Source organism: Fragaria vesca, linkage group LG5 (genome assembly GCF_000184155.1).
Source record: "Fragaria vesca subsp. vesca linkage group LG5, FraVesHawaii_1.0, whole genome shotgun sequence".
NCBI classification, from domain to species: domain Eukaryota; kingdom Viridiplantae; phylum Streptophyta; class Magnoliopsida; order Rosales; family Rosaceae; genus Fragaria; species Fragaria vesca.
In genome coordinates this window covers 1,117,795-1,143,022 of record NC_020495.1, presented here as the reverse complement: position 1 = coordinate 1,143,022, position 25,228 = coordinate 1,117,795, and the positions used below count along the sequence as shown (strand labels likewise).

Genomic DNA, 25,228 nt, shown 5'->3' with positions numbered 1-25,228 from the left:
AGAAGCAGTAATTTAGTTACTAAAAGTTTTTTCGATGTAATTTAAGGTTAGTTTTTTTTTTTTTTTTAAAAAGTATGAATTTTAAGGAGTTGCATGTATTGGTTTATGAGTTTTATGTAGTTTAGTTTAATATTTCTCTCCAAGAGTGTTCTTTAGGTTTAAGTAGTAATGTTTATCTAAAATTTTCCACAGAAGCAATGGCTGCACGATTCCCATATCAACCACGACCTTCATTCAAAGCATCAGAATCCCTCAGAAAATCCATTCAGGACCAAACCAAAGTCGCACTAGAAATCACAAAGCAACTGCTTCTGAATGAGAAAGGCAATAAGGACAAGAACGTTGTGTTCTCGCCGCTGTCCATTCATGTGGTTCTTAGCCTGATAGCTGCTGGGGCCAAGGGTTCCAACCAAAAAAGGATGCTCAGTTTCCTCAAGTCCAAGTCCATAAAAGAGCTCAACACTCTAGCCTCCAGGGTCGTCTCACTAGTCTTTGCCGATGGATCCAAACTCGGCGGTCCTCTCTTGTCATTCGCCAATGGGGTTTGGATGGACCAATCTCTCTCTATCAAGCCTTCCTTCCAAAATGTATGTAGTTTCTTACACCCCAATTCGACATGTTTACTAACACTCTGTTGCAGATAGATATCTTATATATCGTCTATCTTTGATCTTAGGTATTGGGCACTGATTACAAGGCGGCCTTGAAACAAGTTGATTTCAAGACCAAACCAGAGGAAGTGCGACGTGAAGTGAATTCCTGGGGAAAAAAGGAAACCAAGGGTCTAATCGAAAGCATTCTCCCCCCTGACTCAGTTTCTACGGCAACAAGGCTCATCCTTGCAAATGCTTTATACTTCAAAGGAGAATGGGATAGGGAGTTTGAAGCATCAGATACAAGAGTGTCTGACTTTCACCTTCTCCATAATGTGGGCTCAGTTAAGGCACACTTCATGACAAAGTGGTCGGATCAGTTCGTACGTGCCTTTGAAAGCTTCAAAGTCTTGAAGCTTCTCTACAAACAAGGTCAAGATTATGAGAGAGAATTCTCCATGTACATCTTTCTTCCAAATACAAGAAACGGGCTGCCGTCTTTGATCGAGCAGTTTTGCTCCAACGTCGAGTTTATAGATAGCCATCTTCCCAACGAAAGAGTTCCGGTACGTCGTTTCTTAATCCCAAAGTTTAAGATTTCCTGTGGTTTTGAGGCTTCCAAACTTCTGGAGACTTTGGGATTCTCTCCTGGAGGCTTGACAGAAATGGTGGACTCACCTGAGCCCTTATATGTTTCGCAAATATTCCACAAAGCCTTCATTGAAGTTAATGAAAAAGGCACAGAAGCTGCTGCTGTGACGGCAGCTGTTGTAAGGATGTACTGTGCTAGAGAACCTCCTCGTCCGATAGATTTCGTGGCAGATCACCCATTCCTTTATCTTATCAGAGAAGAAGTGACTAAAACGGTGATGTTCGTTGGGCAGGTTCTCAATCCTATTGAAGACTAATTTATTTATCTCCTAGGCATATTAGGAAGTAACACCATTAAGGGTATTCTTTTTAGTTCGTATTCCTTTTCCTGTCAATTTTGTCATAAACTATGATTTTTACTATGGTATCAGTTAGTCTCTATTAATCAGAGTTTGATAGATCAGATTTAATTCTGCAATGAAAGTATTAACTAGATGGTTTATTTCAATTGTTGGAGCAAATGGGATGATCGTATACTAAACCTCTTGTCAGGAATTGGAATGGGTGTGGGTCTCACCTCCTTATATTCTATGAGGAATTGATTCCTGATGAACCGCTAATTTGATACCCAAGGGGGAAGATGGGTTGCATGAAGCACCAGAATGCCCTATATTAATCAAATCAAGTAATTGATCCACAATTTTTTATACATAATCGAAATTAGGCCCATTATTAGGACCCAAATCAGGTCATTAAGAATATCTCAAGTTTCAACTACCCTGTCATGCTGTCTATGAAACTATCCTATTCTAATTCTGTATGTGGTGTAGTTTTTCACACAGATGTGGATGACAAATGAAATTATATATGCTTGGTCTTTGTAGCCTAATCTTGCATCCAATCAAATGATTGATGAACAAGACTTTCATATCAGTTTTCCAATTATTCTAAAATCTAATAGAAAAAGCTCTACTTCACCATCACCAGTGTTTGTTTAAGATGCCCTGTTTGAACATATTCTTTTAACATCACAAGGTTTGAAATTTGGATTCTCAGCATCCAAGATATTGAAATTTGGGTTCGCTTAGGTGATTGCTTAGTCTCTTTGAGACAATTCATCCAATACATTACTGACGTAATATTAAGAAAACTGAACAAAAAAAAAATCACCACTTCTCATATTTTCTTCAAAAATGACAAGAGCATTGATATCCTATATATGAGTCAGTCCAGGCTGATGACGTTTCTAATAATTGAATGGATTCTGTTCATCTCAGGCTACACACCTCAGAAATGAAAACATCAAAACCCCTCCTGATGGTTTGACCATAATATATAATCTCTTTCTTACAAAGACTGATGGATTTAGCCAACTCATGCTATTAGCTCGTGAAATATGGCTCGAGCATTTAGTAGTCTTTACTAGAATGGCTCTCTTTGTGCGCAAACAACAATCACTCGTTAATGTATATGAGACCTGAAAATTTGTTTAGGCCCTACAAGTCATGATTGAAAAGATTGAAAGAGTGATGAGGGATCGTGCCCACATTTGGGTCCTTATATGATTGTGTCTACATGCTACAACCTCAAATTATTGATAACCCTGCAGAACGATGCTTAATCGATCCTCTAATGGCTATCTCTCAACACCGAACTAGAATAATATCACTGGCTTGGAACAAGAAACATGTGACGGGATGCATGCCAAATATGGGTGCCACTTGTATGTGGGATCTTGCCCCAAGTCTCAATAACCAATAATTATAGTACACATTGTAAAATTATCAAGCTAAATGAGCATTAGAAAGAAACAAACCAACCCAAAGTCAACTCTTAAACCATTGGGTGCTAATAATTCATGTAATTAAAGGACCAGATTAGCCTTTAAAGTTCTGGTATTAAAAGCCTCAAATGTATAAGTAATTTCAGAACAAATACAAAAGACCTGGATCACATAGTTACATTCTCAAAGCCTTCTGAGGCATCCAAAGAGCATGTTTCTGCATAATGACCTGCATCACAGATGGTGTTAGTTCTTAAAGGTGGTCGAAAAGACCAGCAATATGCATAATGCTGCAGAGTGGATTCTAAGTGCAATAGGGTGTTCCTGAATCCTGAGGTTAGTCAATTAGGGTAGTTGAGTGATGCTTTCTGAAAATTTGTGGCCAAAATTGGGCATTAATGTCATTTGATAGAATTAATTGTGAGTTTTGGCTCTATCTTTGCCACATGTTTCCTGATTCCCCCATATTAAAAAGACTCCAAAACCTGCTTCATATCAGAATTGAAAACAAACTCAGCTTTGCTCCCTTTTTTCTCTGTAAGAATTTCTGAGCTTCATCATCTCATGGGATTTCAAAATCTCACACTTCCACTTGTGATGTTCATGATCATGCTCATGATCAGTCAGCAATCAACTTCTCGTCAGCTCCACATAAAGATAAGTGAAGCAGAGAAGCAAAGAGAGAACACTGAATCCAATTCCAAGTTTTCATGGCATTTATCTGCACAATCTCCAGAGGGATCCAACAGAGCTGAGATCGACCCGGTGGTTAGTAATGCTTCTCTACGAGTAGTTCCAGCAGGACCAAACCCACTTCACAACTGATCAGTAGCTGTCTGGCTGCTATGTGTATTTAGTCATACCAAATTTTGCAGTTTGTAAATCATTTTCCTCTTTTGTTTTTTGGTTTTTACTCAAAGATGTGTAATAGTAATAGATACATTCAGGAAATGTGAGTGACTACTGACTAGTTTATGAAGACAGCACAAGTCTGTACCAGTATATTAAATGGTAGATTTATACAAAAGCTGCTCTGGTACATGAAGTTCAATTATGTTGATTTCCAAAAAAAAATTGTATTGGCTGCTGTTATGCATATAGATATTGTATACTATCTTAGGTGCTGTGATTATATAGGTAATATATTGATCTGAACAATCTCCAAAAAGGGCTGATTTAGTGCACGGATAGTTCTTGAAAAGATATCTAAACAATGAACAGTGTCATTTGGTCGAATAAGGAGGTTCTCACTTTCTTTTCAAAGAAAAGATATCAAAGAGTTCAAAACAATAAAAAGTTTCAGAACCTAGAAAGTTTTTGCTGGAAAGGTTCAAGGTGCAAAAAGATGACCATTGGAGTAACATCACCAACAAGAAGCATGTCACTTTTCTAAAGAAGCTGCAGGCTGCAGTGTTTATATAATAAGTCAAAATGCATACGCATCTAATTGATTTTGGCCTTCATGGTGGGGGCTGAGTTTTTGGCTCTTATGGGTTATTAAATAGTGTTAAATAGCTCAAATATAAAATACTCATAGTCTGTTTGAACATTTATGTTTGTTTTCAAGTATCTGCCAGTGAGGTCAAACAATACATTTGGAAGGTTTCTGTGATGTAACTTCCATGGGAGGAAGACAAATGAGAAGGTAGAAAATGATCAATATGCCAATGAAATATAGGCAGAAAATAAGGTTTTTTATTCAATTAGGGAGAAGTTTTTCAGTCAGACCTACCCTGAAGACATATCAGAATTACTACACAGAACTCACATCTTCAAATAGTAGTCAGATTTCTCTTATAATCACTAAGAATTGGACTGATTATATTGCTTGATTTTCATAGTAGGACCTTGAAGAAATGAATTCGACATCTTTTCATTCAGAGAAGACAAAGTTTGTAAACAAGTATAAATACAGATTATTTAAACTAATGCACTGAATAAAAGAAGATTAACTGACCTGCACATGCTTGTCAATAGCAGAAGAAAGTGAGCAAGAATTCCTGTTGAAATCCTGCATTGGATTTATGTATAATATAAGATTAAGCGATCTGTCAACATACGGTAGCGGCTTAGAATAATATATACAGTAAACAAACCTCATGGGATCCTTGCTACATGATCTCACTACCCACTGGTTGAATTAGAAAATGAACAGAAAGTGTTTTCTGAGTGATGTTCTCGAACTTTGACTTCCATAACTGTGATGTGATTGAATCCAAAAGGTGAAAAGGAATGTTGTTTTAAAGTTTTACCGAAACAGAAGAAAAAAGAATCTCATAGTGGTATAATTCAAGAATGTTTCTTAACCATAAATTAGATGTGAATTAGAAGATCACTGGACTCAGAACTATAAGATGGTATAAGAAAAATACTGGAAAAAAAAAAAAAAAAAAACTAATAACATATAGCTCAAACATCAGAAATACTAATATTACCATGGAATCTCTGAGTTCTAGATGAGATTCTAACATTTAAATGTTGATTGAAGTGCAAGATCTCAAAAGCAAGGCCACAGCGAAAGCAAATAGAATTAACATAAATAATAAGCAGAACAACAAAATGGCTACTTACATCTTTGTATTCTGAGCTTCCGATAAATATCTCGAAAGCGTCAACTACAAAATATACCAAACCAAAGAATGACAGTCAAAAAATGAAGCAGCATTTATCTGAGTTTACAGAAATAATCGAGAGCTCACATGACCGGAATCTGATAACCACTCCGTGTGTATACTCCTTGCTGCTGGGGTTAAAATTCATACCTGACAATCAAATACCAGTTATTTTGTAGCACAAACAGGTCTTCCTACTGTATCATCAGAATAGTTATTACATAAACAGATTGCCAAAGCAAAACAATACTGAATCAGCATAAATTCCTTGTTTTACAGATCCGGTTGAATCTTTATTTAGCTTCCAAAAGAGAAATCTACTACTGAACAGTCTAGCATGATGGCTTTTTAGCTCAAACAAACCCTGAGTAGATTGGACAATCAAGGATGGGAATCCCATCAGCAGCCCTTCCAAAGAAACCAATGCATCTTCAGCATGATCAGATGCATTATTGATGAAGGAAATCAGCAGCACAAACTCTACCCCAAAGTTGAATTCCTGCTTGCAACAATAATGAGGTATCCTTTAGAAATTACTTTGGGATTCCAGAAACCACAAACAGCAATCATATGGAAATATTTAGAACCAGAAAGAGATTTCAAATTAGAAAGGATGTTGCTTCCAACCTCTCCTTTTCGGAATATAGGAAGGATATCATCTTCTACTTCAGACTCATAATCTACATTTAGCAATCCCTGCTTTTGGTAAATGTCAGTCCATTAAGTTGAAAAATGATTCAGTTATTCAAAACAAACTTGATCTAGCAGAAAAGTAAAATAAATGGAAGACAAGAGTGTCGGTGTTTACATGTCAGGGCATACATGGCAGTAAGGCGATACATGATCCTTGAGAACTCCCAAGTAGAAAGGATGCTGGTAAAACTTTACAAGGTCTTCTTTTCTCTGGAAACGCAGGTAGAAAGCATAACTATACTTTTCGGGATTTTGGTTACCGATGCGTCCTGCAGAAATGTTGTGCAGATAAATCAAAGATAGTTTATCAAGGTATAAATGTAAATGGCCAAGCATAAGCATATGGAAATTTTGTTACTAGGACACTAGGTTCTGTATATAATCCCATGCTTAATGCAAAGGGGCAAATCAGAAACAGAAAAACCAACAGAAACAAGTGTTTGAATCTTACTTTATTTGAAATACAAAAGTGCTGTAGAGATCAACTCAGACATGTAAACCTCACCTAATGATATCGCGACAATGCCTCTCATTTGATACTGGGTTGTATAAAGATAATCCAGCATAACCTTCTCTTCCTCATCAGATAAATCCTTCTTCGATTTAAGCAGACATACATGTTCAACAATCTTTCTATGTACAACACAAATTAGAGTAACATTATTATACAACCATATGCATTTTGGGCTACACAACTAAACACAAAGAACAATGCTTGATGGATCACAGTGCTAAACACATAGCATCAATTGTCAGACTATGCTATATATCACAACAGGTCCTGAACATAACTTGGTTAAAAATCTATGTTCCTAAACCCTCAAAAAACAAGAAAATTAAAAGAAATGAACTATAAGAAATGGGTTTATTGAGTTGAAGAAACAATAATGAACCTTCTCTTGGGCAAATCAGAATTTGAGCTCTGCTCCTCAGAAGCCGAAACCGTCACTCCCCTATTCTTTTTCCTCCCCACCCACGAATCCGCACCTCCATTCGATCGATAAACTGAACCCGAAACACCCGAAAACATCAGAAACAAAACATAACAAAACAAAGCATCCAACAAAAAATGTTAAACCCAAAAGGTGAAAAAGATTGAAGATTTGAAATGTATCGAACCGTTAAAAGGCGCAGGACGGGAGATGATGGGGAATCGGCGGTTGGGGTTTCCGAGGGAAATAGGGGAGAGTGTGGAGCAGTGAGCTTGCATGGTGATGTGAAGCTGTGTTGGGTTTCTGAGTCTCTATCTCTGAGTTGATCTGTGTGTAGAGATTTATATCAAAATTGGGTGGACAAGGAAAAATAACCAACTTTTAAATTTTTCTGTTAAAATTGGCGCTTAACTGTTTCGAATTACTGAACTACCCCTCAAATGTGATGTTGGCTCTGAGTTTAGTCCCTGTGATGAAATCAGTTTTCGAAGATATGTAATAGTCTTATGGATATTATAGATCCAATTCCGCAATCCATTGGTTTAGAGTTAAAATTTAAAGACTTCCAAATTGGATTTCATAGCTATTTGATACAATTTACAGTTCCTATTAACGTAATTCTTGTGGCAACAAATTGGAAAACTGTATCTCAACACAGGACCATCAGTGTATTGCCATTCTGAGTAATGGCTTCAGCTAATTTTTCAGGTCCTTGAAAAGCTCTGGAAGATGGGCATTGGTCAGCTTGGTCCTCTTGCTGATCTCATTCTTCTTCTTCTTGGGCTTGGATTTGGCTTGAATGCCTTGACTCTGCGCCACCGCCCTCCTCTTTGCAGTGTCTGTGGCCGGCTTCATACCATTCTTCTGGAGATCCCTCTCAATGTCTAGCATATCACGAGGCAATTCAATCTCCCTGAAGAAAGTTTTAAGTTCATCATCCACCTTACAAGAAGGCAACCTGGGGTCATTTGGATAAGCAATGTCCTCTTGTGAATCGAAGTTCGAAAGTAGCCATATGTCACCCGCAGCTTTCAAAGCCTATAAAAAGTTGACATTCCAAGCCTATTTGTAAGAAAAGTAATCCAAACAAATATCTTCACACCACCACAGACACAGTAGATTGTTTGAAGAAAAATTATACAAATAACGTATACCTGCAAGTCCTCCATCACAGTTGGATATGAATCCTTCAGATCAATGACAGGTATGCCCTCTGAAAATTTCCGTATTAAGGACCGGAGTTGATTTTTGTCTTTCAGAGCATGCTTGGACTGCACATATCAAATACAAGTTGATGTAATCCTTATATCAAAAAATCATAAACTAAAAGCATGCTAGCTTTGACATGCAGGTAGATACAGCTCAAAGTTACCTTATAAGAAAAGCGCTTCCCGTCATAGTGAACTTTTGGATTATTCCTCAGACTGTCAAAGACAGCTTTGTTGGCATTCACATCAACATAACATGCTTCATTAATTAGCTCTGGCGTAAAGGCCTGCCTTGTCTACAAAAATATGTAAACATAACGACTCATAGTCATCAGATGGTGATCCTTCTCAACTGGGTCCTAGCAAACTTAGCAATTACTTGCTGGAAAAAGCTCAAAGCAAGAAGGATACGAAACATCAGGAGAAGGGAGGAAGTACAAAAGGTCTTTAGTACTCCAACAGAACACATCTTGCTTTACATAATATCCTAAAGGGAAACTGCTTCCCTTCTAACTCCTTGAATGAAAAAGTAATCACCCCAACCAGACAAATACTCTATTATTGGCATTCATACCATATGAAATCAACAGAACACCTACTGTAAGCCACATCCCTCGGATATATAGATTACTATACCATAGAGGGATCTCGATTCTTTTCCAATAAAGAGATGGGATAATAGATCTCCAAACTAGGAATTCAAGCACCATCATATCAATATGGAGGCAACTTGCATCTGTTTAGTAGACAAATATGTAGAAACATATATATCCTAGATGCTAATCTACAAGTCTGTATCTTTCCTTGCATATATACCTCCAACAGATGCCAACCTTTTCTGCTGTAGACAACGAAAACAAGCTTTTATTTTGCTTAGCCTAACTGTGTAGTGGGGGAGGAAGGAAACAGCTGAGACTTACCACATGTGGGACATACTATAGGACACAACAAGTCATCAACAGAAAATGCACAGGAGAGTTGTAAATAAAAAAAACACACTGATCATTTGCGTCAAGCAAAAAGGGTATTTAATGTGAACCTCTAGAAGCAGGTCTATAACACGCTTGATCTGAGCTCCAACAGGCCCTTTCCTTATGCTATTAATGTGTTGGAGTCTCTCTGTATCATTAGAGAATTTGACAGCTGGAGCGGGAGCTTTAGCAGCTGCTATGGGAACAGCTCTGGGGTTTGCTGCAGCCTTTTTAGAGGCAATGCTGGTCAGGGTTGACTGGCATTTCTCTTGCTGCTTCTTGAATCTATCTAATTGTTCTTGCAATGCCATCTGCAATCACCAACGTCTAGTTAGAAATCATACACAACCAACTCCTATATAAAAAAATACGGATATGTGTACTTGTAAAATCACTGCAAAGTCAAGTTCATGCAAACATTCCAAATCGGAAACTGCATAACAGATAAAACTTTAAAGATGCATTTATCCGAAAATCTCCAAATCCATAATCTACTTCTAGAAACCCTCAAGATCACGACCCGAGCCGCATCTAACATTCTATCTCCATGAATTTGAACGATGATGTATTATGTTTACCTCAAATAACAATATGCATGATACCCACTTTCTTGAACATCATAATTCACCCGAAAACCGAAAACTTGGATGAAAAGGTCCATCCTTTGCATATAAACACTAAATTCTTACACCAAAACATCATCTTTTGAATCAAATAAGCATGACCAATCCATAATCAAAACCAAAATCCCAGAAATTTATACCCGAAAAATGAAGACAATTTCAACGCCGATGCTAATTCCCCAAACCCGGCTATAGTTACAAATCACACAACCAACAAATTGAAATCGAAAACCCTAAAAAATTGAGGCATAAAATTAACAGAACATTTATAGAGGCAGAGATTTTAAAACACTGACCTGCCCTAAACAAGCCTTCAATGGAAGGACAGAGAGGATATACGTAAGGATTTAGGGGTTTCTTGGTAAGAATTTGGAGAAGAAGAATAGAAGCTCCAATCTTGTTTCTTCTTTCTCTTTATAGTCTCACTTTCTTCCATTGACCAAAATCTCCCTATCCAATTATAATGTGTCAATTTTTTGGCTGGTAATATCATAATTAGACCGCGATAAAATAATAATTTTATTTATTTTCTATAAAAAGAATTTGTTTTGTGCTGAGCTGAGCTAGTATGATCGCAGGATCCAGACATGCTAACTAGTGTCCTGACCAACCAATCAACTTTTTCTCTCTCTTTCTTGATTAGATGGTCATGGAAACCAGCAAAGATTACTGATTGGTAAATCCGGATTCCGTTTACTAACTTGAAAAAGTGAAAAAGTTCATGTAATCAGATACATTCTTAACATTATGGACCCGTTTACTAACTTGAAAAGGTGAAAAAATTAATATAATCGGATACATTCTTAACGTTGTGGACGTCCTGGGGACGTACACGCATTCTTGTATTGGTATATGTTGCTAGATGTTGGAGAATTCATAATTAGTGGAACTAACTACTCCGTCATTATATTCATTTTAAGTAAGTAAACACACGTGGAATCAACTTTATATCACTTCAAAAAATCTAACGATACGTGAGCAGTAGTTCATCTGATATAAATCTTGAGAAGAACTTTCGGCATTTCGCCTCCAAATAACAACATTGCAGTCTAGACCCTCAAAAACATGAGCTTTGGTATGAATGTATCAGAATGATATAATTCGTTTTCCACATGTAGGCATACAACCCACATGGCAAACTCACCATGGTTGAAACTCCAACCACACCTGTGGTCACTTCAAACCGAAATTCTTGACTGCTCTGTAGACTAATCCCAAATCCGATAGATGAACACGTGGGCCGCAAAATTTATATATATCCAAACTTTATATATATATATATATATAGCTGTATATATGTTTATATATATTTCAGGTTCCGTTTACTTGTTTGAGTTAGCTGAGAGAAAAAGACCCGAGCTTTAATCCCAGGCCTAACTCTGAAACTCTAAGTCTTCAGATTCTGGCGATTACTCGCCGAAAAGTACCCGATTCCGGCTGAAATGGTGGCCGCGAGCTCGCCGGACTGGCTCCCCGCCGGCTGGAGCGTCCAATTTAGAGCCCAGAACCGTGGTCGCCGAAGTGTGGTGAGCCTTTTCTTTTTGTCTTGCTGCTGCTTCAAGCTTTCTAGGGTTTCAAATTACCAGCATTTAGTCTTCAATTTTGGTTTTTTATGCTCTTGATTGGTTCAATTGTGGTTAATTGAGTGAGTGTTACTGAGATTCAGTCTTTGAAATGCTTGTGGATTTTTGATCGAGTTGAGTTTTGACTTGGCATCATGCGAAGATTTTGTTTTGGTAGCTGCATGTTGGATGGTGATGATGAATCAGTGATGGTCATGATGACTGTGTCTGTGTGGAAATGTGTGTTTAGATGAAGAAATGGGATTGCATGTTGGTGATAAATTTCGGTAGCTTCGAGTTGGTAGATTTAGGATTTTAGGGAAAGTTGGTTGTTTTGGAGCAATGAATGTGCATTAGAATGGTGTTAATACTGTTACTGATTTGCTCCGCGACAAAAGTCTAGTTCGTAAAGGGAGAGTTTGTTGGTTTTCAGGGTTTTGGAAGCTTTTGAATCTGTAGCGGTTCTTTGTGCATTGTTCTAAAGCTAAAATCTATATGACTCAACATAAACTGAGAGTGCTCTGTAGGCTGAGTTGAATTGGATTGCATCAGGGTACTCAGTGAACTATGTTGGTGGATAATTTTACCCTCTATCTTGTCATTTCCAGTATTCGTAACCTAATAGGCTTGTAAATAAAAGCAGGTCACACTGGAAATGGTAAAAGTAATCACTTTCCGTAGTCATTTGAGGCAAGGATAATACTGTTGAACCAATATAGAAACTTTGTAATCAAATATCCTGTTGTGGTGCTAACTAGGCACTCATATATTACTTTTGCATATTTGCAGATTTACATCGAGTTGGAAACCGGGAAGAAGTTCTTCTCCAAGGACGATGTTATACGGTATACTAAAAAGACCACCAACTGTGGTGAAGAGCCCAAGCCTACAAATACCAAAAACCCCTCCAGTAAAAGTCATTTGCAGGTGAGTCTCTTGTGCCCTTTCTTGAAAAAAATGTTGTTAGTTCATCTATGTAGCTGATCATCATTTGCTATGGACAGGTGGTAGCAAACACAGTTGAATATCCTGAATGGTTGCCAGATGGCTGGAAAGTCGAATTGAGAACTCGAAAATCTGGTGTGCAAGTTGGAAAGGAGTACAAGGTAACATATATGCGTATTTGAAGTTACTGCTTTGGGTATATTGCCATTGTTGTCTACTGAATTTGGACTTAATGCCTCTTTTATTATCATCAGTGGCTGCCTCTTTTAATTATTGTTATAAGGTTATCATTACTGGCTGCCTCTTTTAATTTGACCACAGGACTCCTAGGATCATTACATCTTGGAATCTTTTCCTTATTTTGACCCCTAAATTCTAGTTTCTAGTTTCATCATTCCTGCATTAAGTGATTGTAATCCTTTTATTCATTCCGGGGGTTAAGTAATATTTTCTATGACAGTTACAAATGTTAAAAAGGGAAAGGGTGTGCCTATCTGATGCTGCTAAACAGTATTTTAATGTTGAAGTTGATCGTGGAGTTATATGATGACTGAAGAAGTTAAGCAGGACTCAGAATCTCCTTTTTATCTTATTGCAGTGTTACATTGATCCGTCAAGGGAATGTACATTTTATTCTAAGCCAGAGGTATTTCGACACCTGAGAACCGTAAAGCGCAAGAGCTACAAATCCAGAAGTCACAAAACGGTAAACCGCAAAAGATGCATTATCAAAACCAAGACCGTCACTGCCATGCACTTCCCAAGCAAAGTTTGTTCCCTTTGATATTATGGTTATTAGCATGCTTACTTAATTGTTTGGATGGTAAAAAAAAATGATAAATAAAAATAAAAAAGATCAGAAATAAATCTTTATGAACATACTTTTACCATGCAAGAATTATTAATTAGGATCCTGCATCTGGAACAAAGTAATAGCTTCTAATTTTCTTTGAAAGCGTGTTAGTTAGGAACAAGCGTAAGCAGTAACACTTGACATATCTTATATTACAAGGATAAAAAAGCGTATGCAGATCTTGATTAGATCATCGGTCCTTTTCTTTGCTGCAGTTTTATTTCACCCTTTGGTGGATAAATTTTACACGTAGAAAATGGAAAATAAATTATTGTGAGGTTATCCTATTCTAACTTGTCATATGGTCAAGTTCTTTGCCCAAGCTACTAGAGTTGGGTCCTCAAATGTATAGAAACCAAAGGGAATTGGTATAGAAAAGTCATAATCTGATTTCTACCATGATTGCTGAAATCAAGTGGATTGAGACCCGTATCTGATGACTTAGTAGCTTTATAGGATTACTGGTGATAAATATAAGTGTCTTGAATTTTACCTCACTATTCTGTGGTGATACCTGAACAAGTCAAACTGGCCTTTAATCGACGACAACTCACTTCCATATAATACATATGTAGGTGTTGGTGTTAGGGCACCACTTAATTGCAAAGGTTTCTACCATGCTGAAGCTTCAAGATAATTTATTATTGTCTTTAGAATTTTCATGTTTTAAACTTTCTTAAATTAGGTGTCATATTTTCTGATTGTTTGTGTATATTTAGGTTGTGGTTGAGAAGCATAATGTGGAAGATTTACCGCCAGGGTGGATATTGGAGATCAAAGTTAGAAAGGTTGCAAATCGAATAAGAAGAGATCCGGTATAAAATAGTTACTCTGATACATATTCCAGTTAATGTTAATTCTGCTCCTGTTATGTTGATTACTTCTACAGTTAACTTTATAATTTAATTGGTCTATTGCGTATACAGTATTACACTGATCCAGTGCATGGATATATCTTCCGTTCCAAAAAGGATGTTATCCGCTACCTACAAACTGGAGAGACCAGTAAACATACAATCAAACCAAAGAGCATGTGCACCAATGATCTAAAGTTGACTGATGATGAAATTGCAGTAAGTGCAATTTTTCTTTTTCCAGTATCATTAGTGTTCTCTTTGACCTCTAATTTAGTGTTCTCTAATGACATCACCAGTAAGAATGTTTTCTCTACTGGTTTTCTAGTCGTATCCAGGGACGTAACTACGTCTAAGGCTAGTTGGGCTGTAGCCCAAGGGAGATTTCTCTCATAAGTTTATAAATAATATAGATTGCAACACAGATACCGGAATTCCCTACTGGCATGTTGGTTAAGGCATACCCTTACCAGTTTTTAGATCCCTGGTTCGAGTCATGAAAAGGTGTTTTCCACTTTTCCAGTTCTCTTCCCCCTTTTTCTTCCTCTTTTTTCTTCTCTTTCTAGTTCTCATTAACTTTTCTTCCTTTTTTCCTTCTTTTTTCATTGGCAACGCATTTTTTACCAGTTTTTAGATCCCTGGTTCGAGTCATGACAATATTCTTACATTCTGGAGCTTTCTATATGTTGATCCTAATTGTCTGTTTTTCTTAATTTAGGAACATGTTCTGTTTTCCTAGCACTCTTTGATGTCGTTACAGGGTCAAGTTGCTCACTTTTCAGCCCTACACAATAGAATTGTGACAGCCAAATTTAAACCCGTTTGACTACCTTTTAATTCACACTTTCTTTTTGTTTCCTTCTGTATCCAAAAAAAAAAGTAAAGGTGTTCTGTGTCCTCAGTACATACCCTTAACAAATGGAACCAAGGACCTCACCCCATAACTCTCCCGTAACCAGATCAATGTGGCAGCTTCAGAGAAAGTTCCTTTATTGGTTTTTCATTATAATGTGCACTTGAGAATTGAACTTTAAATGGCACTTGCTTGGTTTTCCGTTATGTTTTGCAATATTAATTCTTCTTTGCTCTTATTTTAGCTGTCATCTGCAACTAAAAAGCAAAAATTGGAGCACCCTGTCACCAGGCGGCAGCTTTCTGAAGGTGAGATGTCAACAAATAACATAATGCAGAAAAAACAGTCTCATCATGCTTGACTCCAACTAATAAGAGAAAAAATGACAAACCCCTGATATCTAACTATAGTTTTGAACTTATCACTGCAGCTAAAACGAGTTCTGAATCGAGTGGCCTAGACTTGCAAGAAACAAAAAGCTCCAAATTGCAAGAGATGGCCACTGAAAGCATATCTGCTATGGCTCCAATTACTGAGGTGTTCCTGGAGAAGCATTTCATTGAAAATCTGGTTGAAGATTGTGTAGAAACTAAGGGAGAATGTTCCCCAAGCTGGTCATCACACCCAAAAGCTGAACCCTCTAGCAAACATGTGGGTAAAAGGTCATCACAACGACTAGCTGCACTCTCTAACAAACGTGAGGCTAAAAAGTCCAAGTACCAAGACCAGAGGGTAAATGTTGCTTTGGCTCCGACAGCCGAGGTTGTCCCACATAAGCATTTAAGTGAGAGTGTGGTTGTAAATTGTGCCAAAACCAAGGAGGATTGTTCTACAAGCAAGTTATTGCAGCCAAAAGCAGAGATCTCCAGCAAGTGTGAAGAAAAAACTGCATTGGTTGGTGGTTCCTCAACAGATCCTGGCAAATTGAATTTTTCTGAAGATGACCCTGCTTTGACTCCCACTGCTAACACCTTAAATACGGACTCACATATGAGTTGGATGGAAAAGAGCAACTCCAGGAGAATCCAAACAGATGCAAGAAATTCAAAAAAGAAGGAAAACCTTGATTTGCCTCGTCGGTCCTCAAAACGACTTGCTGGGTTTGAACCAGAGTCGGTAAATAGCCTGGTTTCCACTGTAAAGGCTCTTCAATTTGCAACTAGGAAGCCTAGTAAAGGTGGTCAGAGTCCAGATGCAGGTTTGGCTTCAGATGATTTTGTAAATAGAGCATCTCAGCAGATTGGACATGCATCGGAAACAGAAGTTGTACATCATATTAGAACTGAAATAGTATCTACAGTACAAGGAGAGTCATTGAGTGAGGTCAAGAGGCCATTTGATAGTCTTGAACTACTGCCTGTAGATACTTTGGTTTCCAATGATCAAACTCTTCACCTTGCAACTGGAAAGTCAAGTAGAGCTGATGCCAACCAAGAAATGGGTTTCACTTCAGATGATAATATCAATGGAGTATCTCTGCAACTTGGGGCTGCATTAGAACCAGAGGCTTTACATGATATGTTAACTGACATAAACTCTACTGCACATGGAGAGTCATCAAACAAGGGAAAGACGTTTCTTGGTGACAAAGCAATTCCTGAAGAGCAACATCATAGACTGGAAGCTGAGAACATGTTAGGTGAGAAGCCCGGACCAGAGCTCTCCTTACTGTTCGGGTCCGACCCATGCTTAGAATTCGCCTTCAAAACCCTTACTGGGGAATTGCCGATAGCTGATGGTGTGGATAAAGAACCTTTTCTGAAAGCTGCAGCTGATACTGTGCAAAAAGAGAACTCACTTGAAAATGGGAGCTGCAGTAGGAAAACAAGGCAAAGTTCAAACAAATCTAAGAAAACTAAAGAACTAAAGTTGCCTCGTCGGACTTCGAAACGGCTGGCTGGGGTTGAACCTGAGCTGCTAGCCAAACCATTGTCCAGTGAAACAGTTCTTCGAAATGCAACAGCAAAGTCTTGTAGAAGTAAACCGCTCCAAGCTGTAGATTCTGCACATGAAGCACCTCAACAGTTTGAGGCTGGTCAAGAGAACAAGGTTGCTCATGATTCGTGTACTACTGTAAGTCCTTCAATTGATGAGGAACCATTGAACAAGATTGAGAGATCTCTCAAGGACCAAGCTGTTCCTGAGGAGAAACCCCGGCAGTTGGAAATTGAGAAGGCAGCTGTCGAGAATCCAGTGTCACAGTTTTCATTCCCTTTTCTGGATACTTGGTCTGATCCATGCCTTGACTTTGCATTTAAGACCCTTACCGGTGAAATTCCGATAGATGATGATTTGTTTCAGGGTTACTTTGAGGAAAACCTTGTCACCTCTCACAACCAGAGAGATAGCATGGCACTGCCAGATTTTGGCTCACCTAACTTTTTCCCAAGTGACATATCCCCTCAGTTCAATGCACCAGAACAATCTACCTCGGGCCAACTATTTCCCATGAATACTACTTTGCCACCTGCCGGAAATGTGAGTGTGTCAGATTGCAATGGGGTGGGATTCGGCCAACAGTTATCCATGAGTTCTTCATTTCTGCCTGCGGGAAATTTGAGAATTTCAGGTGGCAGTGGTGTTGGTTCCTGTCAACATTTATCCGTGAATACTTCATTCTCGCCCTCAGGAAATGTAGGCCTACCAAATTGGAGTGGGGTTGGTGCACAGAACCCTTGCTTAGGATGCAACAAGGAGTTTCATGGAAAGGTGAAGTCCTGAACGAAAGGTAGCTCCTTTGTGTAATATTTGACAGCCTCCAGTCCTTTATACTCTTAGAAACCTGTTAGCTCACTTAGCTGTATGTCTCTTGTGCTGTAGTTATAAAATCGGTCAGAATGTAACTTTATTTTGTAAAATGTGTCGGGTACCGGAATTTTTCCATGTATTTAAAACTGAACTGCTGTAGGTACTGACAGATAAATGGATATTGGTGCTGTTAATGAAAACTTATTTAGGCTGTTGAGAGTTACTATCTGAATATCTGATGTTGTGCTTGACAATACTAACATCCTTAGCCCAACTCCAAGACAGAAATCTTGTTTCTTAGTCTGAACCCTGAGAAGGGCTTCAGCCGAATCTTTTAATGAATTTAAAGTTTAATATTCGAATAATACATACATTTCTCAAGCTAGCAGAGTCACTGCCAAATCTCAGAAAAAAAAAAAAAAAAAATTAGAAGAATATTATTCCAATGTATTAATGATTGAACGGTTGAAAATCTCCAAAACTGGAACTGCTGAAGTCTTCGAAACTAGAGAGTTTTATTCTTCACCCCTTTTATTCCATTCGTAATAGTATCAGTGTCATCAGACCACGAAGCAATGAGTACTGGTCTGCTTATTCTTAATTTCCATCCACCATATCATCTTCACGTACGTTCTTAATCGATCATCATCATTCTGCAAAAGATGGAAGATAAATATTATTACCATTAGCCAAATACAGGAATTAGTGGAGCATTTGACATGCTGTATTGCTAAACTATCAATCCAAAATTACCTGGATGAAAATGGAGTTCAACAGTAACATTTCCATAGTTTCCTTCATTATTCCTCCATACATCATATGAAGTCGGCTCTATTCGATTTTCTCCCCCGTCCCGAAGTAGACCCTCTATATTAATACTGCAAAAATTGTTGAAACAAGAAACTTTCAGATTGATAAATATAATTTAAAAGGAAAAAGAAAAACTATATGTATGCAACTTACTCGCAGTGTCCAACTTCTTCTTCAGTAACATAATCCCCGTCATGGACCCTGACCTTGAGCTCTTCAACATGATCAGCTATGGTGAACAGAAGTGTCTCGTTCCACTCTGGATCGGGGCCATCACCTGCAAAAACGTTCTTCTTTTGTTTTTCAATATATACATATATATCATAACAACTATGTAGTCTACTAATTAAGAAGGAGAATTTACAGTATATGGCTTCTGTCCTCTTCTGCTGATCTTTGTAGTAGACGATGCAACAAATCTTACCTATCCCATAAATAGCGGTATAGTTACATTATGTTTGTGTAATGTAAGAGAAAATAGAAAGGAGAAGAAGAGCAACAGAGACTTAATCACCTTCTTTGTTCGGGTTACTGAGATTTCTTCCACCACAAATTCTAACGTCGAGGGTACCTCGAGCCATTCTTATCAGAAGGATGAAATGTACAAATCGATCTAAAGGTGAGTGAGTGACGAAATTTAGAGAAGAACTTTGAGCCTCAGACAAGAATGAAACGTAAGAGATGAAGGCTTATATAATTTGCATTACACGTACAGCGTGGTTTGTGCCGTGAAAGCCAAGTCAAAGTGACCCCCATGCCAGGATTAAGTATCAGGTAGTGAGGAGAAGTCGGATAAATGCTAGGAGTAAGATAGACCGATCTTCAAAAAGAAAGGCCAAGTCAAAGCGAACCATATTTTATCGGCATAATGCTAAGTGAACCACATTTTATTATATTGTAGTTCACTCCTGTAATCGTTTTCTAATAATTTGAATCCTTTAATATTTTTATAAATGATATCTCAAGTTGGAACACTATATATAATGTCAAAACAGAATGCACTTTCATTAGCTTCAATTCTTCAGTATAATACTAGCTTGCAGGTTTGCGATTCTTTCAGGCAGAAAATTTCTACGGCAAAATGAACAATTCACTTTCATTAGCTCAAAATGAATGTATTCCATCTTGCAAAGTAATGGAACTTTGCATGAATATGGGAATATCCTAACCCAAGAGTGTTAATTCGTTTCCATTTTCAAAAATCTATATGTATATAGAACTACTAGAGTGAAGACTCTTTCCATCCGCCAAAGGATTCTTCAGAAATATCGCGCTGTACCTAATAAGCAAGAATGGGCAATAAGTAAGTCAAAAATTACTTAATAAATCACGAACTCCAAACACACACACAGGTGTTTGAAGCAAATTTAAACTTGACAGATGACAACAGTATTCTTAGTCCAGTAATCTTAGCCTCAAGGCCTCAACATTTTTCCGCAGAAAATTAATTACTGAATCGAAGATGGGAAATAATTAACAATAAGCACGTACTGAAGGAGTGAAGCTGAGGCCAACTTTAATCTCTCCGTAGTATTTTTTGTTCCTTAATACATTGTATTTCATTGGTGGGAACTTTCCTTCTTGGAATAGTGTTTTTAGTGGAATGCTGCAATCATCATGGAACCAGAATAAGTCTGTATATTGGACTAGCAATAAGCAGTTGAGATAATCGAATCAAATATATATGTTTCACAAGCACATACCTTAACTCTCCTACAAAATCATCCCTGACAGCAGTGTCCTTGTCCATGATCGTCAATTTGAGTTCAGTAACACCCTCAGTTACTCGGAAAACAAACTTCTCATTCCATACTGGCTTAGACCCCTGTGCTGCACAATTTCAAATATCAGATTTAATTAGACCTGCATATACCAAATATAATTCATTTCTCGCACTGATCGAAAACTCACATGTTGCCACTTTGCTCCTTTTCTCCTGGTTTTTGCACTGGATGATCACGTATGGATCCATCTTACCAAAGAACTCTGTGTTTTTTAGACCCTTGGCATTCATAAGATGAACATCTAGGGTTCCTTGAGGCATCTTTGCTTGTCAGAGAGAAGCAAAAATCCCAATAAAGAAAGAGATCGCTAACGCAAATTCAGCTTTGTTCTCCTGGATCTCTTTCCGTTTTGTGAGTTCTACAACAAAATTCATCTCTCAAAATGGTTTATATATTGAGCGATCTTAGGGGTTACCAACTCTGATTTTAACTTTCAGATTATCGTTACAGCTAGGGTTTCGGACATATATAGCTGTTAGAACCAAATCAAAGAACCTGGTGGGTGGACAAGAACATATTTTCCGTGAATGTAGGTTCAAGTGCTTTACCATTCAAATCATTAACCTAAAAATGACAGGAATCGAAGCTAGGTTTTTATAACTTTTCATTATTAGTAATGTTTAGATGTAAGTAACGGTGGACCCAGGATTTTATAACGGGATGGGCTAGAATTTTTTCTAGTTAACATGTATCAATGTACATAAAAATGGACTAAGATAAATAACATATGGGCAAAATTTCGAAATTTGAGGTGGGATGAATTTTTTTTTTTCCCCTAATGAACGCGTACTAATTTACGTTAAAAATGAACCAAGTTTAATAATATATAGGCTAAATTTAGAAATTTAAGATGAACTGGTTATTAAATTTTAGTTTTTTAAACTAAAATTTAGCTAAAAATTGTTGTTTTTTTCAAACCTTGGGGTGTGCTGTAGCCCAGCAGAGCTTGTGTGTAGGTACGTTTTTGGATGTAAGTTTTCTATAACAAGAACAACCCCTCTCTGATATATACTTAATTACTTGAGGATGAGACATGCATCATAAGTTCGTAACTTTATGCCTAAACGATATTAGTTCATTTGAGCATGACTATGCTTAATGATTTGATTGCTAATGCATCACCTGTCTACGTTCTTATCTTGATCTATCTTTATTATTCAATCTTTAAAGATTGTGTCGACATTACACATTATTCAACCTCTTTTGTCTTTTTCTTTTTCTTTTTCTGATCAGTAGACCAAATGTTTGAAAGGTTAAAACAAGCAAGCTGGGTATATACATCTCGAACCCGGATCCTCTCCTAATGAGAGCTTGCCTAGTATTGCCTCATGAATGGATCTGAGCCATTCAATATTTATGGTCAGGATTTCTCATATTTTGGGCCATCTCCTTCTCTGCTCAAATTCTCGTCTCCCATCCCATTGTCTCTCTCCTCTTGCAGAGAATGAATTGCTGAGGAATAAACCAAAACTGAAAATTAGAGAACAAACCAAAGCGGAAGTGTGCAAAGCATGTACTCAGAGACGCAATACCAACTCCTATGAGTCTTATGACTCTTATCTAATCTGACAACAAGAACATATAGACAAATCTATAATTAGTGACAGGGTTAGTGATTGAGCTATAAGGAACTAAGGGCTAGAGCAATTTGAAATGAATTCGCCCCTAGGAAATTAACCGGAGGAAACCTCTTGTGGTGGCTAATCCTTCTACCAGAGTGATGACTTTGTGTCATATCGAAAATTTGGAAATTCCCATTCATGCATCCCATTTTCTTCTGCAAATTTGGGTAGTCATCAGCTAAACAATGCAAAAGTTTTGCAGCCATCTCCACCTTTTCTTTCCAAATCAATTATTTACTCCCCACTTTTTGTAAACATCAAACTCAAATTTCTCCAATCACTTTAGATTACCCCTATTTCGAATCCAAGGCCCTTCAATGCGGGAAACAAGCTTTGCACAATACACGATCTTTCACTCATAAGCTGTCCACTTATCTCTTGGAGTTTCGATGGAGGACGCCGGAGCCGCGACGCGGAGGTCGCCGGAGACGCTGGAGTGAGGTTTCTGGGTTATAGTGAGGAAGAAGAACGAGAAATAGGTCGAGAGGGAGAATGAGATGAAACACATGAGAAATAGGTTTAAGTTAGATAGGAGTGATTTGCGCCGTTGATTAACAATAGATGGTCAGGATTTCTTTATGAGGAAATATCAGGAACTTTTTATGAGGAGCAGATCCTGGTTCATATATCTCGTATTTGACATTTCAACATTCATGTGTAAGAAATACATGCATCAACCTAAGTGCAAACAGTCAAACAGAGACGATCAAACTTCGTAGAAAATGCAAGTTTATTTGAAGTCGATTTTATGACATAGTACATCTAAGTACCACAACATACAACAACGAGAAGAAATTAAGAAAAAACGTACATTATTATCCAAACAGAAACTCATAGCTGGCCCAATACATCAACAGACGATCATTACTCCTCATTCCTGTCGCTCACCATCTCCAAAGGGAAATTACCAGGGTTTCCTCCAGGGCAAAACACAACCCTATAGTTAGTCCCTCCAGGGCATGTAAATGTGCTCGTAGGATCATCCTGAGGATAACTATAAGCATCCGGGCACCTAGTCTTGAAAAACTTTGAGAAATTGGTCGGTCCACAGCTCCCTTGCCCATTTGTGCAGCAATATTCATTAGTCTTGAAAACAGTACAAGGGTTATTGCACCCACTAGGTACCTTCAGCTCTCCAGGACACTGCCCGTTGATGTCCGCCGTGCACCGGATTCCCCTACACCCGCCACTGGTCGGGCTAAAGTCCATCGGAATGTTGAAGCCGTCGACTAAGGAAATGTCGATGAAGTCCATGTTGCCAAATTGGTTAAGGGCATATTCTGCCAAGGTGTTGGGAGGGACTCCCCATCCGTTGCATTCCAAGGCTCCACAATCTCCCGTGGCACAACGGCCGCGGCCACTATTATCAAATTTGCAATTAGTACGCCCCCATATGCGAGCCATTTTCGTCCCCGCGGCAACGTTTAGGTTCCAGCTCTGGCCACGGTCCAGGCGACGGCCTCCTCCAGGAGAGGCGGCTGCCCAGACAGTGTAAGGGCACTCGTTACGGATTTCAAAAGTGGCTGCATTGGAGGAGATGAAGAAGAAGAGGGAACTCAAGAAAAAGAAGATCAAGATGAGGGACATTTGGGAATTGGCTAAGGACTTCATAGTGGCTACAAGATCGAGCTTCGTGTTTTGGTGAACTACATGCGAACGGGTTTTTATAGATCAATTAACTGAAGGAGGCTTTTGATTGTGTTGCTGTAGATAATTACAAGTGGAGACTTTCAGTGAAAGGTGGAGGCGGCTACCTTTATATATTCTTTTTTGCTTCTTTATACATAAACACACCAGCTATTCCTCTCTTTGTGATGAGACAGATCACTAGCTAGCCATCTCTGATCATTAACCTTCTACAATTCTTATGCTTTATATACTAGATTACTGTGATGAGACTGTTGGCTCAAAAATGTCCCGGCCACGTGTCAATGGGCCGGGGGCTTCTTTGGGCTACACGTGTCCTTCTGGCTTGGTGACGTGTGCAATGGTGTGCCAACTCGCGACCAAGAGGCCAAGCGAGGTTTTGTTCTGATATATATGTAGATACGCTGCCCTGACTTCTGATCAGTCGACTGTGGGCTGAGGAAGGATCTCGGCCGCAGGGTTCTCTCTGCCTTAGATGCAAAGACTTTAAAATGGATCGGCTTACCAACTGATCTTGGTGCTGTGTGACAAGGTGAATGTTGTGATAGTGCAAGTGATGTGAATACAGGAATATAAAGTGCAGCAAATAAAGTGCATAAATTTTAAAGAAAAGGTAAAGAACACGAATGTGTATTGCAGGAAAGATAGCAACGAACAGTAAGATAAATTGCAAGTATGAAAAGAACAATAAAGTAAATTGCAAAAAAAAGAAAAAAGAACAAGTACCGGTAAAGTAAAGCGATAAGACAAACACAGAAGAATTGATATGTGTACTGCTGAGAAGCTAAATTGTATTAAGATAAAAATGTGTAATATAGTAGAGCGTTTGGTCAAGGACCTCTAACAACGAATCCTAAGGTCCTTTTTATAGTGAAGTAAAATAAAGAAAACGTAATCTTAGCTTTAAACACAGGGATGGATTACAGGTAAATCATGGATCGAAATTGTAATAAAACTCATTCAATCTGATTGCCACAAGTTTGGTAACTGTGGTGACGTCTCCCTTGAAGGCGCCATCTTTGACCGTAATTTAGCTTGTAAATATCAATCAGTCGACCTCGTATGGAGTTTGACATGATATAACATTTATTCTCCTTACTTAGCCGCTTCAACTCACGAATAGCCACGTCTAAATAAAGTGTCCAGGGCTCAACATAAAGTGTCTGCGGCTCAGCATAAGGTGTCCGCGGTTTAATAGCCATGTTCGCGGCTCAATAGCCGCTGCTCAAAACGTCAATAGCCGCGGTCATCATCTCTGTTAATAACCACGGTTATTTAATAAGCCGCGTTGTGCACTGCGGCTCAACATGATGAGTCACGATATTTACTCATTGATGGCTGCGGTCATTAATGGACCCGTCCATTTGGTCTGCCACGTAGGTCGTGCCAAATATTGGTTCAAACAGAGACAGATCACTAGCTAGCCATCTCTTATCATTAACCTTCTACAATTCTTATGCTTTATATACTAGATTACTGTAGTTTGGGCTTCACATTCACATCTAAAACTCACAGGTAAAGTCTCATATTCCCGATGTAGGATT

At 38.3% G+C, this 25,228-nt stretch overlaps 7 protein-coding genes across 7 annotated transcripts; 2 read left to right on the top strand and 5 right to left on the bottom strand.

Moving 5' to 3' along the window:
- Positions 1-197: 197 nt before the first annotated feature.
- Positions 198-1,501, top strand: LOC101302364 (serpin-ZX-like). Its single transcript, XM_004300719.1, has 2 exons — positions 198-587; positions 677-1,501. Exons 1-2 carry the CDS (start codon positions 198-200, stop codon positions 1,499-1,501), a joined length of 1,215 nt encoding a protein of 404 aa, XP_004300767.1.
- Positions 1,502-5,078: 3,577 nt separating this feature from the next.
- LOC101297144 lies at positions 5,079-7,526 on the bottom strand. The gene is made up of 9 exons (XM_004298720.1): positions 7,392-7,526; positions 7,166-7,277; positions 6,778-6,905; positions 6,402-6,541; positions 6,207-6,275; positions 5,943-6,078; positions 5,667-5,729; positions 5,539-5,582; positions 5,079-5,165 (listed from the first exon to the last, which is right to left on the bottom strand). The coding sequence occupies exons 1-9, from the start codon at positions 7,480-7,482 to the stop codon at positions 5,079-5,081; spliced, it is 870 nt and encodes a 289-aa protein (XP_004298768.1). The 5' UTR covers positions 7,483-7,526.
- Positions 7,527-7,695: 169 nt separating this feature from the next.
- LOC101294070 (general transcription factor IIE subunit 2-like) lies at positions 7,696-10,430 on the bottom strand. Its single transcript, XM_004298709.1, has 5 exons — positions 10,303-10,430; positions 9,452-9,694; positions 8,577-8,708; positions 8,359-8,475; positions 7,696-8,242 (listed from the first exon to the last, which is right to left on the bottom strand). Exons 2-5 carry the CDS (start codon positions 9,692-9,694, stop codon positions 7,901-7,903), a joined length of 834 nt encoding a protein of 277 aa, XP_004298757.1. The 5' UTR covers positions 10,303-10,430; the 3' UTR covers positions 7,696-7,900.
- A 905-nt stretch (positions 10,431-11,335) lies between these two features.
- On the top strand, positions 11,336-18,043 carry LOC101312827. The gene is made up of 9 exons (XM_004298688.1): positions 11,336-11,532; positions 12,358-12,495; positions 12,573-12,674; positions 13,112-13,282; positions 13,942-13,974; positions 14,086-14,181; positions 14,293-14,439; positions 15,318-15,381; positions 15,504-18,043. Exons 1-9 carry the CDS (start codon positions 11,449-11,451, stop codon positions 17,792-17,794), a joined length of 3,126 nt encoding a protein of 1,041 aa, XP_004298736.1. The 5' UTR covers positions 11,336-11,448; the 3' UTR covers positions 17,795-18,043.
- A 74-nt stretch (positions 18,044-18,117) lies between these two features.
- LOC101301488 (elicitor-responsive protein 3-like) lies at positions 18,118-19,288 on the bottom strand. Its single transcript, XM_004298736.1, has 5 exons — positions 19,146-19,288; positions 18,996-19,055; positions 18,785-18,908; positions 18,575-18,699; positions 18,118-18,474 (listed from the first exon to the last, which is right to left on the bottom strand). The coding sequence occupies exons 1-5, from the start codon at positions 19,210-19,212 to the stop codon at positions 18,470-18,472; spliced, it is 381 nt and encodes a 126-aa protein (XP_004298784.1). The 5' UTR covers positions 19,213-19,288; the 3' UTR covers positions 18,118-18,469.
- Positions 19,289-19,853: 565 nt separating this feature from the next.
- Positions 19,854-20,675, bottom strand: LOC101302079 (elicitor-responsive protein 3-like). Its single transcript, XM_004300718.1, has 4 exons — positions 20,543-20,675; positions 20,335-20,461; positions 20,123-20,237; positions 19,854-19,910 (listed from the first exon to the last, which is right to left on the bottom strand). Exons 1-4 carry the CDS (start codon positions 20,673-20,675, stop codon positions 19,854-19,856), a joined length of 432 nt encoding a protein of 143 aa, XP_004300766.1.
- A 2,063-nt stretch (positions 20,676-22,738) lies between these two features.
- LOC101300909 (osmotin-like protein OSM34-like) lies at positions 22,739-23,783 on the bottom strand. Its single transcript, XM_004298734.1, has one exon. The coding sequence runs from the start codon at positions 23,646-23,648 to the stop codon at positions 22,902-22,904; it is 747 nt and encodes a 248-aa protein (XP_004298782.1). The 5' UTR covers positions 23,649-23,783; the 3' UTR covers positions 22,739-22,901.
- Positions 23,784-25,228: the final 1,445 nt, after the last annotated feature.